The sequence below is a fragment of the Ammospiza nelsoni genome, chromosome 7, assembly GCF_027579445.1.
Source record: "Ammospiza nelsoni isolate bAmmNel1 chromosome 7, bAmmNel1.pri, whole genome shotgun sequence".
In the NCBI taxonomy this organism is placed as follows: Eukaryota; Metazoa; Chordata; class Aves; order Passeriformes; family Passerellidae; genus Ammospiza; species Ammospiza nelsoni.
The window spans coordinates 14,321,480-14,341,901 of record NC_080639.1 but is presented as its reverse complement, the minus strand read 5'-3'; the positions used below and the strand labels follow the sequence as shown (position 1 = coordinate 14,341,901).

Sequence of the window (20,422 nt, the reverse complement as noted above, 5' to 3'; positions counted from 1 at the left end):
TCTGCTGTCTAAAGGATGAAGTAAAAATAACCATTCAGACCACCTATTGTTAAGGAAAGACAACTCAGCACTAATATTTTTCTTTCCTGGCTAAGGAAAATGAGGAAGTTGGTCTGCCAGGCTAATTAGACCAGTACAAATTTTGTCACCTTGGTGTCATCCATTTCAGTAAGGAGCTGCTTGCTAAAAGGGTACTTGAAGTTCCTCTCTGATAGGAGAGCTGTCTAAAAGCTGCATCACAGGACTTGTGGAGAAAAGGCAGGTGTAATTTCCCACACTGACACAACACACTGGTTTTCATGGTTATGCTCAAATATGTGAGTATGCATTTACACAAATGCTGTACAATCTATTGAGACATATTGAAAGTGTCTGTAATGTGTCAAAAGTCAAATTAGTTCCACTAAGATAAAGCTTATGCATCCTGTGTCATTTGATGATCTGCAGGACATTTAAGTTGGCTTAATGGAACTAATTTTAAAGTTTACTAGTAATGTCATTCTAATCTAGTGTATGTTGGCTGGAATTCTTCCTGGTTTGTGATTATTTTAAAGTCTCAAATGTAAGGTTAATGGGGTGTTTTCACTGTAATAGCTGAGACAGAGAGAGAGCAAGAAAATATCAGTAAGATGACTAGAACAAAATTGTTGTAAGCGTAGTTTACAGTATATTCCCATTTATCCTAAGATTGTTGCTGGAACTAATGAGGTTTGAGAACACTTACCACTGTCAAATCACAATGGAGTCCAAAGACTTTCAATAAAACCTTTCTAAAACAGAGCTGTGGAAGCTGAGGGCTTGGAATACTGAGGGGAACAATGATTCACATTGCAGACCACACAACATATTGCTGAATATATAAATGCTACAGAAAAAGACAGTACCTATAGAGCATCCTATCTCCTCTGAAAAGACAATGGAAAACAGAACTGTCAATTCATTGTGAAATTACAGTGATAAGCAGAGGATATTTTAGTAAAACAGATGAATTATTTACCCCCCTCTTCAGTGGAACACAAGTCTAGGATTTAAAGCACATTAGTCTGCTACAGTTTTGACCCCACTGAGTGATGATTCTGTTTTGGACACATACAGTGAGTTTTCTGCAGCAATGAGAGAGAAAAAAAAAATAAATGGAGCACGATTTTCTCTGAATCCCAATAATGATTTAAAATACGTTGATCATGTTGAATTCTATCTAGTTTAGTTAGGTTTTTGGCTTCAGTGTGGGATTTAGCTGTGAAGTGGGAAAGCTTAACATGAAGAACTGATGTTTGCAGACACATGCGTGTGTACATTTTGTCGTCTTTTTAACAAGCTCTTTGTCCTTGAAAGTAACATGCAGCTCACTAGGAAATCTGGGTGCAGGAAGCTACCAGGATCAAACTCCCTGCCATATGATAGTTGTTTAAAACATGTGGTGTGCTTCAGTATGCAATCCTTAAACAAAACAGTTCTAGCTTGTGGCTGTTGCTACACAGACTGCATGCAGATAAGTCACAAATAGCTGAGCATATGTGTGGTGCAAGGTTAAAACAATAACAAGCAGGTCGAATCATTCAAACACTGGAAATCACTTTGACTCCAGGCCAAAAGCTTAGCTGGAGATGAAATCAGTATGGGATAAAAAGAGGATAAACTAACAGGCTTAGCAGCCAGCTTGTTGGAGTCAGCATACAGTATCTATACTTCCAGCAGTAGAGCAGATGGTCATATATTTTTAAGGAAGCACCAGACAGGAGTCAGGAGATCTGAATTCTATTCCTGGCTCTGCAGCAATGTTCCTATGTCACCTTGGGGAGTCACTTTTTTCCCCCTTTTTTCTTAATCTTTTAAGTAGTGGAAATAATATTTGCTTGTCTAACAGGGCAGTTGAGAGGCTAAACTGATGCTGAAAAAATATGCTCTGAAGCTCTGAGAAGAATGTATAGAAGATGTACAAAGCAAACTTGTTTGGAAAAAAGGACACCACATGGTTTCATGTGGCATGTTTGTACAACATATTTATGCCCTTCCTCGCCCCAGAACGTCCCATGCCTTTTTGCCCACTATTTTCAAGGAGGGAATAAATAGATTAAGCTGCCTCCATATTTGCTAGAAAGATAAGCATCTGCCAGTAAGAACCTGACCAAAAGACAAACTTTATTACTGAGAGACACATGGACCTCTATCCCCAAGAGGGCAATAGACTTGTTGAAGTTTATGGTTCATCCCAAGATATTTTTTTGCATTGGTGGCAGAATAACATCTCTAATGGCTTTTATTCTGAATTCAGAAGTGCTGCTTGCCAGCTGAACACAAGTAGAAAATGAAGTATTGTCTTTTACAAACAAATCTTCTGCTGAAATCCCCCAAATAAGTCCATTTCTTAAATCACAGAAATGTCCATAATTATTTGCACAGGACTTTCATCCAAAGCCCATTAAAATCAACTAGACTTCAAAAGAATCCAAATCAAAGACCTAGCAAGCAACTGTCATTTCTTCTGAATTCTATATTCATTAAGCAAAATGACTATCTCTCCATCTCTGTCTGCCTATCTATCTTCATAACTATTAGGCATCATAGGAGTGATGTTTTCACCTCAGAATAAATAGCTTTGGCTTTCAACATGAAGGCAGAAACTTTGGGCTAGAGTTGAATTTTAGCTCTTATCATAATTTGCTCCATTTCTCTTTATGCTTTCGTTTATTTCCCCCCTAGATTCTGAGTCCCTGCCAAGGGACTGAACCCCAAGTCTATCAAAAGGGCACAGACAACACTACAGAAGTCTTAAAATCATTAGACTGCCTCATAGCAGTGGTGGAGACAAAGGAAACAAAGCAAAGGTTTTCTGTCCTGAGTGTTAATATGAACTTCCAACATGAATTTTTTTTGCTGACTCCTCACAAATGAAGCTGCATCTAATCCTGTAAACTTGACTTCCTTCAGCTCTTCTAGAAGTCATTGTGGGCTGTATATCTACATGGAGAGAATACTCAGCCTTTTCAGGCCCAGGCTGTTTAGAAGGTTGCAATAAAACAGAAAGGGTCTGGTGTGATTTATGAAGAAAGCATATTCTTCTCTTGCCTGCAGCCTGGTTTTGTGAAAAAACACTTTTGAGCTAAGCTGTTCCTCTTTTACACTAGGACAGTTCTGCTGCTTGTTTCCTTGATAACAGACTTTGTACTTTGATGAGAAGAATCAATAAATATCCCACAGGTACAGCATGGTATTGTGTCCATTATGTATGTACACAAACTGACTTATTGGAGTCTCTGCATCCCAAATCCATGCAGTTTTCTTCATCAAATCACCACAAGATAGTTTTCATCCAAGAGAGAGGAAAAGGGAAACAATTTTTTTCTGAAGACTTGTGCTATATGTCTAACTACATTCTACAAATATTAACGCATGCCATAAACAAGAAATTAAATATTTCAGATAGTAACTAGGACACTTTTTAAAAGTTTATAACAAAAACACATTTTATGACAGTGTAGAGTTGTAAGTCTGTGGCTAGAGACTGATCTGGGCCAACTGAGAGTGGTTTAGATGAGGCTCTGATGTCCCAATATTTCCTTTTATGGAGCATTAGTTGCTCTTTCAGGTCCTGTTTTAAGTTAGGTAAGTGATAGAACTGCACTTAAGAGGTCACAGAAGTGTTCCATAAAGGCACAAACACAAAACCAAAGAAAGTAAGGATAGAGCTTGTTTTACTACCTGTTCTTCCCTATCTCTATGATTGCTATAAGCTAGCCATCATGATTTGCTGTAGATATCTTGCAGGTAACACTTTCTCTAAATTCTACCAAGTCTATCACAAAACATTTTCAAAGATAGAAAGGTGACATGAAGAAAAATGTTCTTAGTTCTTAGAAAAAGTGTTTCAGTAAGAATGTTGCTAATTGTGCTTGTGTTTTGGGGTGTGGAAGAGATTTTTAAGAATTAAGAAAAAGTAGAACTTTTTACAAATGAAGTTAATGATTCATCTAGAACTATTTACAAGTAAAGCTAATGATTCATAAGGGGCAGGTTGCCACCCAGGATAAGTCTAGTTGTATATTATAATTATATAAATTATATGTTCAGTCCAGATCTATCTTCCTCCTTTTTAGGCTGCACTGTCTAGTGCTGGGTTCTTTGCACAAAGATGTGGCTTTCTCTTGGGATCATCTTTTCACTGGGGATACTAATTCCTGGAAAATTCAGCTTGAAATTGCAATATGACAGGTGAGTGTGAACAGGTTTCATGAAGAATTGTGAATGCAGTGGAAGTCCCAGAAACTGTGTAAGAATAATAATAACAATTATGAGCTGGAAAACTGGACACAGGGTTACTAAGCTGTAAGCTTGGTAAGAGTGGGAAAGAAAACATGAAGATGGGAAATGAAGAATGAGTGAATCTAATCCAAGCCAAAAGAGACATAACTACAGCTGTAGGAGCCACAGAATGGCCTTCAAATGCATCTCAGGATGCCCTGTTTCCATTAGCTGAAATGCATTTGGCTTAGCCTCTTTCATAATGAACTTTGAAACCAGATGCTGCAGGAGCAAAATACCTTTTCTGAGTATAAAGCAAGGGGTATGACTGAGCAAAATTGTATCTATTAATAAAAGACAGATTATGTTATATGAAAAAGCTAATGATGACCTGTTGGAAATCTCTAACAAGTACGAAAAAAAAAAGCTAAGGGAGTTATTCCAGACAACCTTCACTCCAAGGCGTTCAGATAATGAGATTATCACATTTTTTTATTATTGATTAATGTTTTGAAAAGTATGAAATCTCTAGTTATGTTTTATTTTCCATTCTCAGTTGCACTTCAGAAAATGAGTCATGTAAAATTATTCTGTTTGCCTATCTAAACTGTTTTGGTTTCATTCACCCTCAACTTTCAAGGAGTTAGGTAGCAGCCATTGTGGCAGCTGGGATTTGCAGGGTGGGCACGAGCATAACGTGGAGGCCACCTATTCCCATATAAGTTTATACATGGAATTTTCTAAAGCAAACAGAGAAAGTAGTCTGGTGCTGAAGGTCTCTAGATGAATTATATTCCTAGAATATAGTCATGAAAAGAACAGAAAATCAAGTAATACCTACAGCAAGTAAGTACCCTCATAGTGTACCCATTCAGCAGCTCTCCTGGAAAATCTCCTAGCAGAGCATACAGAGTCACTACTTCAAATGTATTATTCCCTTGGATAATATTTAGTCTTTAGATTTGTATCAGAGATGCAGTTAGAGCCTGATTACAGTGAATAGAATTCAGCAGATCCCTGGTAATGTATTTTTCATTTTTGTTTCTAATTATTGTCCAGAATTGAACCTGTCTACTACTTGCATGGAATTTAAAAACAGCTACTGAATAGTCTGTGTGACTTGGGGTGGGCAGCACCTGCAGAAAGACCAAATTATTAGTAAAGCCCATTTTCATTGTCCTCTGCTCTGTTTAACAATGAAATTAAATATTCAATCTATGAGCATCTCTTGTGCTGAGAACAGTCCTTTAATTTGTTAAGCAAGCTTAGCTGTAGAATTTTAAAAACTGTAGTTCTCATGGGGTCACATGGGCTGACTTTGCACTTCTCCACTGAGAAATGTAGTCCATAATCATAAACAAATGTATGCTTTCTAATCTTAATTTACTATTAAACATGGTTTGTCTCCACGCTGGCTATTGTGAAAGGTTTATCAGTAAATAAGAGCTGGCCATCTGGCAGCAATCTGAGGGTCTGGAATTTCTCTGATTTGGTGTAATTAAGACATAATGTCAATGAGGATAGAAAGATATTACAGGATATTGTTTCCCTTCCTGATAGACAAAGAACATAGCAAGCCTAGGCATTTAGAGAGAATAAACTCTGAACTGCAGCTGAGATGTTTATTCTGCTAGCAAAGATGTTTATCCTGCATCTACAAGGTTTATTAAAGACATCATGACTGTTGTACCAATCTGTACAACATGACTGTTGCACCATTCCTGTGAGCAATACAAGTGTAATCATTTTCCCCCACAGATATGGGGCTATTGGCATCTCATAGTTAAAACATATAAAACTCCTGTTTTAACTATCAAGTTCTTACTCAGAAAAGGTGATATGTTCAAGAGAGATGTAAAAAACCCACAAATTCCTCTATTTCTCTGGGGATAAAGTGAATGAATAGTGAATTCTATTTGTATGTATATTAGGCTGATAATTGTACATTCCTGCGTCGAAGCACAAAAGATGGCAGTTGCAGTTCAGATGATGAGAACATATTATGTTGATGACTATAATGACCATGGTTTGCTTTTGCAACAAGAATTTCTGCTACAAAAGCTTTAAAATGTAAAATGTTTATTTTTTATACTTGTCTGGTAAAGACTCCATTGAAGTCACTTCAAGAGACTGTGAAGCAGTCTGTGGCTGCTAGCAAATAGGCAAGTTTCTAGTATTCCCCATTCTATTCTGTTCTCATCAGTAGTGGATAACTGGTCTCCCACCTTTGAGTAATTCATGCAGTCATCAACATCCACTCGTCACTCTGAAACCCTTTCACTAGAAACATCACACTTACTGTCTATCCTGGAAATCTGATCTGAAGGAACACCGAAAAAAATTACAAAAAACCGTCTCAAGGGCATTTTTAACAGAACATACTGATATGCTTTTTCTGCATTTTCCCATCCATTTTAATTTGTTCTTTGTAAACTTTCAATGTTTTCATCAGATTAAGCCTGTAGTAGATGAAAGATTCACAGGATCTCATGAAAACATAGACACTGGATTCTGTGAGTCTTCTCTAGAAATATAAGATTGTACTGGCTGCAGCCAGTACAGAATATAGATTCTGTACTAGAAATTTTTTACTTCTTGTGAATTGACTAAGAATATGCAGTTCTGGAGACAACAATATTTGCTATTCTGGAATAAATTGGCTATTCTCATGAAAAGCAGTTTGTAGACATCTCAAGTTCTTATCAATGTTCATTTATCATGACTATCAAAAGTTTCTGCATGCTGAAATAGACTGGCCAAGCACAAAGTTAATCTGGAATAATTGAATAAAACCTGAATGTGAGGGGAAAAAAGTGACATCTTATGAAATAAACAGTTTATCATGTATTACCAATGCCCTTATTCTGGCCCTGGTTCTGCAAAGGCAGAAACACACATGAGGGCTCATGCAAGCAGTTGACTTCTGCAAAGCTGGGATGGTGAATAAAGCACTGCCACTGGGAAGGAAGCAGAGTGGCTGATGCTCTAGCAACAGAAAAGTCACATCACTTAGTCCTGTTTGCAGCCAAAACATTCCACAAATTCATAATTTAGAGTTTTGTTAAAAGTTTAACAGCACTGTTACATGCTCCATCTTCCTTCTACATAACAAAATATGTTCTTTTGACTACTGAAATAATGGATACTTTAACAGACCTTAAAATTCATCTTGTTTCTCTACTGAATTTCCAGGGATCAGGTTTTGCATATTGTACCAGAAACAATTCAGCAAGTCCACCATCTTCAACTTCTTTGCAGTACTTTCATGGTAAGTAAAAATAACTACATGTGCCTAACAAGCAGAGTGGAGTCTTGGGCTGTAAAACAGATACACATGTAGCTCTTGATAGGAGTTAAGGTTAAAGTAAACTAGAAAAAGTTTTATTTAACTTTGTTTTTTAATGTAGTGTGGAAATGCCCTTCTACTACCTGAAGGAATTTAGATGAAAATGATCGTTTCTTTGCATGGCTGTGTGAAAATGCTGCTCTTTATCAGTGGTGCCTGAGTCAATAAAAGCACTAAGCCTGTGCTGTGTGCTCTATGAACAGATGACTGGAGAGTTACCAGGACAATTTGAAGGAAATCTTCTTTCATTTATCGATATGCAACTACTCTAATATAGTTCTCATTCTGAAAACAGAGCTTCATTTATGCATTTCTTTCTTCTGTGCACAGCTGGACTTGTGGAAACCCCTGCTGCCTGAAGACATCAGGGCTGGGGAAGACCTGCACATAAGGGTCCCAGCCCCTCTGGTGCAGGAGGTGAAAGAGAGCTTAGCTCAGCATATGATCTCTCACAGGTACAATCTCCAATAGCTTGGTGGGGAAGGCTGGCTCTGATAATTTTCCTTGCTATCAGAACAGGACCAAGCCCTATCTGATAAACAGTCAGATAGTACTGGCAATAGGACCCAACCTTTGTTCCAAATGCCTCCAACTTACCTTGACCAGCCAAACACAGAGATGTTGTATGAACCTTTAAAAGCCCATTCCCCTCTTCCCTATGTATTTACCTTCCGCCTAGCCCAGACTGTGAATGTGGAGCAGGAACCTGAGACAGCCCAATCTGTCTTGTTTCCTGCTGTGGCCTTCTCAGCAGTCACTGAGAGGATGGCACTTGAATTTATGACTCAGTTTTTTAGTCTGAACTCAAGGGGCCAAACTTGGTGTAACCACTACTTACAAGAGCATGCTTTGCTCTTGGAAAGCACAGATATCTGAATGGAGGGTCCTTCCACTTCTGGAAAGCCCAAAGGTTTAATTGGTGTCACTGCAGCAAAACAGCCTCTAGCTCTCCTTTTCCCTTTTCTGTCTCTTGTTACTCCTCTGGTTTGGAGAAGAACTCTTGCAAAGCGGATATACAGCCACTTCCTTCAAAAGCTTTTTTTTCTACCCCTATCCCCTTCACCAGGCTGGTGAGAATTTCCTGGCACCATCCAGCCAAAGAGACACATCCCAGCTTGGGACAAAGATCCCAGTGGCAGGGGGGCACTATGCACACAACTGGAAGCCACAACCTGCAAATGTCCCACAATGTCTTATCACACCTATGCAGTCACATCTTCCCTTACAACCAGAAGATCTAATCCAGATACAAACAGTGTTTATAAAGGAAAATGGGATTAAATAAGAGCTATTCCTCACACAGTCCTGTTCCCTTTTGGAACTGACTTCTTCAGGTAACCAGTAGCTAATTTAATTTAGCTGTATTTAATATAAATAACCCTGTAGTCATTCAGGGCTGATGACAAATGGCCTATGGACATACACTGACATTTACCAATCAAAGATGAGTTTAAGGAGGATTGGTGTCACTTCAAAGCTGTTTTGAGTTAAAGCTGATCTTGACATCCTGCATCTTGCCTGACAAGTTCCTTCAGTAAGTGTGATGCCCTGACAACCAGAGATGAAGAGATACGAGGCTGCAGCCAATACAAATTATCTAGCATGAGGTTTAGATATGTACTTGGACAACACTCCAGAAGATATTTAACCACTTTATGTCAAGACTCTTCATTTTTTAATGGTTTCAACGGATTCTAGTGGAAATTTAAATACTAAAGTGAAATTAGCATCTCAACTTTGTTTTCCCTTGGCCAGAACTGTATCTACCTTACATAGAGTTCTAAAGAAAGAGGAGTAATTATTAGTCATGATGAAAATTTTGGGTGTGTACTGCAAAGAGGCTGAGATGAATACAACAATAACAGAGTCAAAGTCCCTATGACAAATTCAAAGCAGGAACCACCCTTTAGAAGGCAGCTGGCATGCAGGGAAGGTAACATTGCAGTCAGGTATATAATGATAGAGACATAAATGACAAACTATAATAAGGACATCAATATTCCAACTGTGTCAGACTCTGTGGTTTGAATTCTCCAGAGCACTGATAAGGTATTTTGTGTGTGTGGTTTCACTTCATGGAAATTTTCACTGCCTGAATTTTAGTTTGAAGTTTAGATGTGAATAAACATCAAAGCTCAGACTGAAAGTTAAAAAAGTTTCTTACATGTGGTTCCCAGAAATGCTTATAAGTGCCACAGTCAGCAGAAAAGCCTGTTAGCCCTTCCAGCACGTGAGATGAACAGCATTAGAGCCACCTTTGCAATTGTCTTATCACAAGGGTTTACAATGAGCACAGATTTGCAGCAGTTACAAGGGGCTGATTGCAGTGAGAAAGAACAGCCTCTCATCCAAAGTCCACTGAAGCCAAGGAAAAGATTTTATTGACTCCCTCAATCATGGAGTCATGCCTGTGTTTATACTAGTTTCTGAGCTATTTTTGTAGCTAAAAAGCAAAAAAAGCTATTTGAAGGAAATAAAGAGTTTGTTCTGATTTTTGCAAATTGCAATGAATATTTCTGTGAAATCTTTGGAAATTCAAAATGCCTCAATTAAATACGATCTATAAGATCAATCAATCTCAATAAGATCTAATCTTAAATTTTTCTCTTTTGCTTCCTTTTCCCAAAGGTGGTATTTTTGGAATTTCACTCAAAAATAGAAGAGGTGAAGAAAATAAAATCTTGAACTTTTTTTTTTGGTAGAAAATTGAAACTTAAAAAAAATCTGGTAAAAATTATTATTGTTAAAACCCTGTGAAAATCTCAGTACTTTGAACTTTGCTTTACATGAAAGTAACTATAATGCTGATGGTGGTGATCTTGCCAGGCAAATCACAACAGAGGAGTTAAATCCTTTTCTTTGCTGATGTATGCAATGAATTCACCATGACAGTTCTGCAGCAAGTGTTTGTAATTGTTTTCTCTTCTATCTTCTCTTTCTCCGTCCTTCAGAGTCTTAATACCTGATGTGCAGAAACTTGTGGATCAGAGCATGCCAAGGGAGAAGAGCAGCCACAGAGAGGTCTCAGGAGGTTATGTCTACACTGAATACCATCCAATGGAAGAGGTAAAGAAAAACCTAAGTCTGCTTCTGTACTTTGTTGTTTTCTGTTCTGTAAATGCCACAGAAGGCAATTCTGTGTTTTCAGAAAGCTCAGCTAAAGTCACTGTACCTCTTTCTGACTTTCTTCTTTAAAAAATCAGTCCTTACTCTTTGACTAGAATCTTAGCCTGGTTGAATTGAATATGGATTTGCCATTGATTTTTATTAAACCTGCAGTTCTTCACTGAACAAAATATAATGCTCTGTGTGGAGCCACTGCACTGTTTTACGGATCATATTCTGTTTTTCATTTGGCTGGTTTGCTACTTTTCTACCCCGTAATTTTTTATTATTTAGTATTAATTTGTTTAAGTCCCAGATAGTTTGGTGCTGAGGCAATCGTGAAGTGCAATGACTATTGTGGTGTCTGGAATCCCAGTGGAGAAGAAGAGGTGAACAGTGGGAGATGTGTAGAAAGAAGTAATTTAAGGGCAGGGATTTGACACTTCAGGAGAAAACAATGCCTTAGGGGTGGGCAGTGATAACTCTTTGATGCCATGTTTCACACACCAGTTGGCAAACCTGGACAAAAGCAGCATGTGGTAGCAATTCTTTCTCCTACCTGCGTAATAAAAATGAGAGAACAAAGTCAACCCTCATGTAGGTTTTGCTTGAGCTACCCATTGAGGATGACTACTGCTGACTCAGGTGTGGAAAATCAGTGCTGATAGGGAAGAGACTGTAACACTGTTTTGAAGAGTTGATGGTGTGGCTTCATGTCTGGTGAGCTCACCAGGAGGATGCCCAATAGGATGGGCAAGTTGAATGACATCCAGAATGGAGTATCTGTGTCACATGGCAGCAATGTTCCCTTCTAACACCCAGTGACATACAGCCATGCACAGAGGCATGTGAAACACCTGCCATACCTGTAAGTGACATCACAGATTGAAATAAACTCTGAGGAAAACGTTGCTTGTCTAAACAAAAGAAAATGCTTTAATCTGGAAATGGAAGTGGGAAAGAGAAGGAAACTCCAATTTTGGACAAGGATTCTTTGCAACTATTTCAGATTTATCAATGGATGACTCAGATCCAGAAGAACAACAGTGAGCTGGTGACTCAGCACATCCTGGGGAAGACATTTGAGAATCGAACAATGTATTACCTACAGGTAAGGGAGGAAATTTCCCTTAATAATAAAACATGTCTTAACAAAAAAAGTGCTCCGGAGAAGACAGGATTCAGATGTTTCCTAAGATAGCATTCATCCCAATCCACTGAAATAACAGGAGATGGTTTTACTCCTCTACATTATGGTAAGATTTGCCAGCTTTCACAGACACTATCATTATGAGCTTGCTATTGCTATTATGTACTGAAAACAACAAATTTAACTGAAGCCTTGTTTAGAAATACAAATCAAACTGAAACTAGCTTCGCAGCAGCTGTGTGGATGAAGACTTTTAGTTTGTTATTTTTATTACTTTTTACAGCAGATAGCCTTTCTGCTAGCAGTATTCCATGACTTTCTTATTGGACACACTAGCAAAAACCATAGTCTTAATATCTGGGTTAGTTATTGCCTAATCTGTTCCTATCACAGAGTAGTATTAGACACCTTGCCTTTTTGTTACTCCCCTTCTAAAAACAAAAAATTTAAAAATCTTCAACTAAGAGCAACCACTCCTGTGAACGATGAATACAAATGGAAAAGGAAAAAAAGAAACTGTTCTATTAACTGTTCTATTGACACTTCTGCTCAACAGACACTTTAAAACTCATGCCTTGTAATACTATGAAGATGGGGTTATAAGGAAAAAGATCTTGTCATAAAAATGTCTGTAATAATAATAATAATAACAATAATAATAATTTCAGATGGCTCAACAGCATATCATGGCACATCTTTTACTTTCTTGTATTACATTAAGCTACTTTATTGTAATGTAACAGTTTTTAAATGGTCACATTTATATTCTCTTAGATCAGCCAACCATCAAATAAAACCAAAAAGATAATTTGGATGGACTGTGGGATTCATGCCAGAGAATGGATCTCTCCAGCCTTCTGTCAGTGGTTTGTGAAAGAAGTGAGTCCTTACTCTTCCATTTAGATAATAACCAAACCATATCACTTTGGATGCTTCAGTTATATTTTCTATTGTGGTACCAAGTATTATGCTTTTCTCTTAAAATACAATTTGCAAAATTAGTGTATAGTACAGATATCTGTGAAGACTAAAATCCAAATCACAGTTTGAGATATGGGACAATATTAATTAGTGCACCAGTTCTTCCACCTGAATGTTTCCAAAGCTTCCCAAAACTTGGTATCAACCTCTCCTTTTCTCACAATGGCTGTTAGATCAAGCCTCTCTCTATCAAAAAGTCACAGTCCTCCTGAAATAAAGAAATCTTAATCTATGATATAGCAATGTTCCATGTGTATAGAAAAAGTACCTGGGGATCAGGTAGATGTTGGGTACCATGGTGATATCCAGGAGTGAGTAACCTGATGATAGTTCTAAACTCACTCTTTGCAGTGATTACCACCAAATTCTCTGCTCAGTGCTCTTTATGTTTTCTTTTCAGATTCTTCAAAATTACAAAACTGACCCAAAGATAAGCAGATTTCTGCAGAATTTGGACTTCTATGTCTTGCCAGTCCTCAATATTGATGGCTACATCTATTCCTGGGAAAAAGTAAGTAGTGAAAATCCAGGAACTAGACTGAAAGTTAGATGTGCCCAGCATGTTTTGTTACTTTTAGATAGGGTCATAGCAATTATACTTAAACAGAAAACAGTGATACTCACATAAATCCTCTCATGGCAGAGAGATTGTGTTTCTTCTGGCAGATCAGTGATCACTTGAAATGAGCTAAATATTGCTAGCAAACATCACAAGACTTGGGAAGACAAAACCACAAGATCAATTATTTTTACGTTTCTGGGGATGGGATTACTTCTTTGATAACAGCTCAAGGCTTGGTTGATGGACCTAAGTATGTCTGGAAGAGTTATTCATTCTTCGTAAAAGATGTCAAGTAGCAGATGGGTCTTAGAACCTTTGCATGGCACAGGAGGAGAATTGGTCAAACATCAGGCTATTCAGTTATGAAAGAGGTGTGCCCTCCCAGATAATATCCTGATATGGAGAATAATGCAAAATGTTGGTCTTCAGCCACTCTCACCATGCTTTTAGGCCCCTGTGTCCGGCTGAAGCACCTTTTAATGCAGGACCTTTGGATGGTCCATGGCTACCACCATGTGGATTGGGCTGTCTCCCACCTTGCTCCCTGGCAGGTGTGGGGCATAGCAAACACTGCACTTGGATGCACAGGTAATTCAGCTGGGAAGCTCATGCAGGTAGTGCAGTGCACAGAACCTGTATAGCTGGGAGTTTAGCAGGGAACCAGGGAGCAGTAGCAAGATTAGCTGATAAAAAAATAATTTATCTTCCTGAATCTGAAACATACTCTCTTATCCCTCACAATGCCTTGCTTAGCAGTGCCTCACTGCACAGAAGCAGTTGAGTACTACAGGAAAAGCATACTTTAAAAAAAAAGGTCAAGAGGCTTATTTCAGGGTGCACACAGGTTTGTGGCTGATGACAGCCTGGCTGTAGTCAATGAATTGTTCTGTCACTGAGCTTTATCACCCTTGCACACAGAGTTTTACTCTTACAATACCAGGGTTAGTTAGAATGCAGAGGTCAAAAAAAACCAGGGATATTTACACCATATAATCACTGCCATGTGGATCACTGAGTTTTTATTATGTAACAGAAGTTACTTTTCTTCAGGATCGTTTGTGGAGGAAAAGCCGTTCTCCATATGAGAATGGCACCTGCTATGGCACAGATCTGAACCGAAACTTCAATTCATCCTGGGGCAGTAAGTTTGAAGTATTTCAGATCATGAACACAAAAGTAAAGCATGAGTAATAACTAGTTTCTGAAGTAAAATGTAGTCCTATAAGAAAGGAATATTCACCTTGTTTTCATCAAGGTATATGCAAAAATAAAATCCTGGTTTGTCAAAATACTAACTCATTGACTTTCCACCAGCGAGCAGAAAATTTCTCTGATGTAACTATACCTCTAACTCACTGCAGGAGCAAGCATCAGCTCTAGGCAGGAATGTTAAGAGCAAGTCACTTAACAGCCAGTATTTACATTTGCCATGAATTTCAAGGAGCCTCCAAAGCTTCCCTGGAATGTGGTTCACTGTGGTAGTGTCAGTGTTTTTGTTGCAGCCATCCTGTAAATGTGCAATAAATATTTTAGTCTTGCATCAAATTTTAGTTGCTACCTTCTAGTGTAATGCTAAAGTCCCACTGAACTGTCTAGTCCCCTGCCCACATAAACACATGCCTTAACACTCCAAGGTAAATTTCCCAGTTCCCTCTGAACTGGTGTTCCATATTTCTCCATTGATTCAGTGTTTGTATTCCTCCCCAGGTGTTGGTGTATCCTTTAACTGCAGCAGTGATGTCTTCTGTGGATCTGGACCAGAATCAGAGCCTGAGACAAGAGCTGTGGCTCAGTTTATCAGAAACAAAAAGAGTGACATTTTGTGCTATTTAACAATTCACTCCTATGGACAGCTCATCCTCACCCCATATGGTTCCACAACTACACCTCCAAGTAACAATGAAGAACTGGTAGGGCAAAACATTTACCTTCTACCTTTGTAGAGAGCAAGTACAGGCAGCAGCAAGTGGTGCAATTTTACTTGCACTCTTGCCTTTTCTTCAGAGGAGCTGGGCTAGTTCAGGGACTTGGCTTGAACAGAGTTACTGCTTCTCTGTTTAGCATCAGTAAGGTTTATTTGCCTCAGAAATCCTAATTCTTCATCTTAAATCAGGAAAACTGAGCTACTACAGATAGGGTTAATGCAGAGCAAGGTAAGTGGAGAAGAGCACCAACTATCACTGCATACAAGAATGAATTTGCACTTTAGGATGCCAGCACATTATACACATACAGTTATCATGATTGTGTCCAGAAAGGCTATTCCCAACATGCTCAGAAAAATGGGAGCAAAGTAAGTACCTATTTCTTGGTTATTTCTTCCCTCAGTTTGAGTGTTCTGATTTAAGTCCACTTATGTGTGTATTTATGAAGATTCTGGTAGATGAAGCACTAGTCCAAGAGCATGAGGGATTTGGGTTTGGACTTCTTTTGAGTCATTGGAGAAGTCATTTATTTTGTCTATAGATAGTTTCTAAGGATGGTGGGATACAGAGTCTATGGTAATAAAACAAGTAAGAGGTCAATCACTGCTGTAGTCAGTACCAGTGTGTTATATAGCATAGACTCTAAATTCTCCAAAATATAGGCTGTAGCTTTACAATAAAGCAAATAGGATCTCTATCTAGTAGCAGAGTAATCTTTAAAATTTTAACACAATTTGCATTAAAAGAATCAAGAACAATTTGTTCAAATGTTTCTAATGGGTTCCTCTAAAGACCTGAAGTAATATCAAAACTTAAAGCCGATCATATGTAAATGTAAAGCTGAAAGAGACAAAAATTTTGGTCCACTCAAAATAATTGCCAAAGGTACTGCCACTGATGCCAAGGCTGTTCCTCTTTTGAATTTCCAGATGCAAGTTGCAAAGGAAGCAGCTGCTGCATTGACAGGAAAGTATGGGACCAGCTACAAAGTAGGATCAACTGCTTTAATTTTATGTAAGTTTTTTATGCTTCCCTTTGACTGCTGTGTGTTTCAAAGAATTGTGTCACATGCATCAGCAAGTACTGTTTTGCTGAATTTCTACTTTGAGTAATATTTAAAGGGCTGGTTTGGTGCAACATGTCAGCAGCAGTCATTTGAATACAAGATAACTCTAAGTCATAAAGCTGACTGTAGGAACGGACGAAGCATTGATCAGAAGCTAGTTCCTACATGGATTCCTCACAGATCCATCACAGGGGACAGAAGGAGATTGGTGATATATCATGCTGACCCTGCTGAAGTCAGCAGCAAAACTCCTATTTGTCTTCACTGGAATCAAGCAAAAATTAAAATCCCAATCAGGTCTACAGTTACTTCATCAGACATTATCACATGGCAGCTGCTTACAGTGTGTGAAGTATATTGTTTTCAGCCCTGTTCCTAATAGACTGGATGGCCTCAGCACAAACACATCATAGCTAATATGAGTTGACAGCCTTTACAAAGAGGATTGAGGGCCCTAGAGACTGCCTGGTAAACCCAATATTTTCCCAGTAAGCAATAAGTCATGCTAGTCAGTGAGAACAGTAAGCAGTTGGCTCCAGAACCCATGTGGTTTGCATATTCCAGTGGCTGTCTCTGCCAGTCCCCCAGTGCCAGTCCCAGAGGCACAGACTGCATGAGCAATGCAGTGTAAGTGTAATGCAACTGGCCTGTGCCTAGGGCTGCATTTTGCCAGTGTTTGTACTTACACTGAATAGGTAAGAAAAACAATCCACAAGGAAGATGAACAGAGATATAGTGAGAAGCCAGAAATTTTTCAAATTTGACCAAAATTATGCTTTTAAATATATATATAAAAATTCTAGTCAGTATCCATGCAGGAAATTAAGTACAAAACCAGATAAATGTCCAATCCACCTTGTACCCCACACTAGTCATAGTAAAATGCTAAAAACACAGAATCCCTGAAACTCATCTCTTGCTATTGTACAGTGCCATCTTATGAAGAACAGTGTCACTTAGGAAACTCCATATACATTTAGTATAGCTAAGAATTACAGCACCTAGAAACTGTTCTCCGTGAGACAGTGATATATGGCTACTGCTTAGTTCAGGGATTCCGGTATAAACTTGTATTAACTCTAACAAGAAGTACTTTTAAAGAACCATGCTTAATACAAATATCTCCTCTCCATGTTTAAATTCACAGACAGTAACTCAGGCTCCTCTCGGGACTGGGCACACACAATTGGCATTCCGCTCTCCTACACCTTTGAACTGAGAGACACCGGCACTCACGGATTTGTTCTCCCCACTGACCAAATCCAGCCCACGTGCGAGGAGACTATGCTGGCTGTCACAACCATCATAGACTATGTTGATAAGAAGTACTTCACAAATGGAGATGTGGTACTGACCTCCAGCAGCTTGGGCCTGAGCCTTTGTCTGAGTATTGTACTTACATGGTCTGCTTTTTAAAAACAGCTCAGAGAACCCAGCAAGAGGCTCACATGAAAAATATAATGCCCCCTCAAAAATAAAAAGCTACATCAGCGAAGGAATTAAATGTCAAGTATTTCAATAAAGGCTCATCCCTTAAAATAAAAGGACTTGTGGTTTGATAGCTATGTTTTTGAGAAAAAGGAAAATATAAAAACTTGCAATTTCCCAAGCTTCACTTGCTGGCTCTGCTTAGTCTTTAAACCTTAAAACATTAACTCATGACAACTACCCATGGGGACCGAGCACTATTACTCCCTGGTTCTTTGGAGCATGTTTTTAGGAGCTCACATGGGCCTGTGCAGCCCTTCTGTCAGCCACAGTATTCCTTACTGCTTGAACCTGCTGACTCCCGTGTGTTGCCGGCCTTAGCAGGATACCTGTGAGACTTTTAAGTCCACAAATCCCTACAGAAAATTGGATGGCTTCCTTGTCCTCCACTTTCCTTCCCTAATCTACCACACTGGGATTCCCTAGAAAATACAGGGCCTCCAAAGCTGGGGAAAGGCCATGATCAGGAAACCATCTACAACAGTCTGAAGCAAGATGAAGAGTTGAATTGGTGCAAGCATGTAGGGACAGAGAAGAGGTGTGGCTCTGTCACTTAGACAAGTCAGAGTACTAAAGATAGAAGGTGCCCAGATCCTCCAAAAATTTTGAAAGCAAAAGGGAAAAGAAAGATAAGGATGGGATGCTATTCCTACAAAGCAGACCAGAGAAAATTGCTTTTGCATTTTCAGCTTCCAAAATTGACTGGTGGTGACAATTATCCTCCTTAATTTAGACTCATAAGGGATTTCACTAAAGATTGTACATAAAGAAAGTCTATTTACAAAGAGGCCACCTGGGCACATTGCTGGCTCATATTCAATCAACTGTCAACCAGCACCCCCAGGTCCCTTTCCACCTGAGCACTGTCCAGCCACACCGTCCCCAGCTTATATCGGTGCAGGGGATTATTGTGGCCAAAGTGCAGTACTCGGCACTTGGACTTATTGAACTTCATCCCATTTGATTCTGCCCATGCATCCAACTGTTCCAAATCTCTCTGCAGAGCCCTACGTCCCTCTAGCAGATCTACACACATTCCCAATTTAGTGTCATCAGCAAATTTACTTATAAAAGACTCTAAGCCCTCATCCATGTCGTCAATAAAAATATTGAACAGAACTGGCCCCAACACAGACCCCTGAGGGACACCACTGGTGACTGGTCGCCAGCTGGATGCAGCACCATTCACCACCACTCTCTGGGCCCGGCCATGCAGCCAGTTCTGAGCCCAGCAAAGGGTATTCCTGTCCAGACCACGGCCTGCGAGTTTGTCTAGGAGTAAGCTATGGGAGACAGTGTCAAAGGCCTTACTGAAATCCAAGTAAACAACATCTACAGCCTTCCCTGCATCCACTAGGCGGGTTACCTGGTCATAAAAAGTGACCAGGTTAGTCAGACATGATCTACCCCTCCTAAATCCATGCTGGCTGGGTCTGATACCCTGCAAATTTTGCATGATGGTGCATAATATAAACTGTTCAATTATTTTGCCAGGTATAGAGGTCAGGCTGACTGGTCTATAATTGCCAGGATCTTCCTTTGCACCTTCTTTGTGAATGGGTATCACATTGGCCAGCTTCCAGTCATCCGGAACCTCACCAGTGAGCCATGACTGTTGGTAAATGATGGAGAGTGGCTTTGCAAACTCATTTGCCAGCTCTCTCATTACCCTGGGGTGGATCCCGTCTGGTCCCATAGATTTATGAGTATCCAAGCATTTTAGTAATTCTATGACAGCCTCCTCTTGGATAATGTGGGGACCATTCTGCTCCCTGACAGCATCAACCAGCCCAGACGGGCGGGTGTCTTGAGGGCAAGTCATCTTCCCATTAAAAACTGGGGCAAAATAGGCATTAAACACTTCTGCCTTCTCCTCATCTGCAAATACTAACTTCCCACCTTTGTCCAATAAAGAACAAAGGCTGGTCTTACCTTTCTTCCTACCATTAATATATTTATAAAAACATTTTTTATTATCCTTGACAGTAGTCACCTTTCTGAGTTCAAACTGAGCTTTGGCCTCCCTAATTTTTTTTCTGCATACTCTAGCAGCCCTCTTGAATACTTCCTTAGAGACCTGACCCTTCTTCCAACGCTGATACATCCTCTTTTTATTCCTAAGTTCCTTCAAGACCTCCTTTCCCAGACAGGCTGGACGTTTACCCCGTTGACTGATCTTTCAGGACACAGGGATGGTCTGTTCCTGCGCCCTCAAGATCTCTGTTTTGAAGTAAGCCCACCCTTCCTGAACTCCTTTGTTTTTAAGAGCTGCTTCCCAAGGGACACTCTGAATAAGTCTCCTGAACAAACCAAAGTCTGCCTTCTGGAAGTCCAGTGCAAGAGTTTTACTGGTGTTCTTCCTGACTTCACCAAGTATTGGGAACTGTATTATTTCATGATCACTCTGCCCCAAACGACCTCCAACCACCACATCTCCCACCAGCCCATCTCTATTTGTAAATAGCAGATCTAACATAGTCCCTCCCCTGGTGGGTTCATCCACCAGCTGGAACAAAAAGTTGTCCTCCATACATTCTAAGAATTTCCTGGACTGCCT

The 20,422-nt window shown here is 39.4% G+C and overlaps 1 protein-coding gene across 1 annotated transcript; it reads left to right on the top strand.

Annotated features, from left to right (window-relative positions):
• Positions 1-4,132: 4,132 nt before the first annotated feature.
• On the top strand, positions 4,133-17,921 carry CPO (carboxypeptidase O). The gene is made up of 11 exons (XM_059476322.1): positions 4,133-4,212; positions 7,435-7,510; positions 7,919-8,043; positions 10,540-10,654; positions 11,703-11,804; positions 12,618-12,722; positions 13,225-13,335; positions 14,437-14,527; positions 15,094-15,296; positions 16,241-16,325; positions 17,525-17,921. The coding sequence occupies exons 1-11, from the start codon at positions 4,133-4,135 to the stop codon at positions 17,791-17,793; spliced, it is 1,362 nt and encodes a 453-aa protein (XP_059332305.1). The 3' UTR covers positions 17,794-17,921.
• Positions 17,922-20,422: the final 2,501 nt, after the last annotated feature.

What these genes read in the sequence shown, in the direction of transcription:
- CPO (XM_059476322.1), top strand. Translation starts at nt 4,133, where the DNA reads ATGTGGCTTTCTCTTGGGATCATCTTTTCACTGGGGATACTAATTCCT. An exon ending in AATACCATCCAATGGAAGAG is followed by an intron (nt 10,655 to 11,702) that starts GTAAAGAAAAAC and finishes CAACTATTTCAG; the next exon opens with ATTTATCAATGGATGACTCA. An exon ending in GTCAGTGGTTTGTGAAAGAA is followed by an intron (nt 12,723 to 13,224) that starts GTGAGTCCTTAC and finishes TTTTCTTTTCAG; the next exon opens with ATTCTTCAAAATTACAAAAC.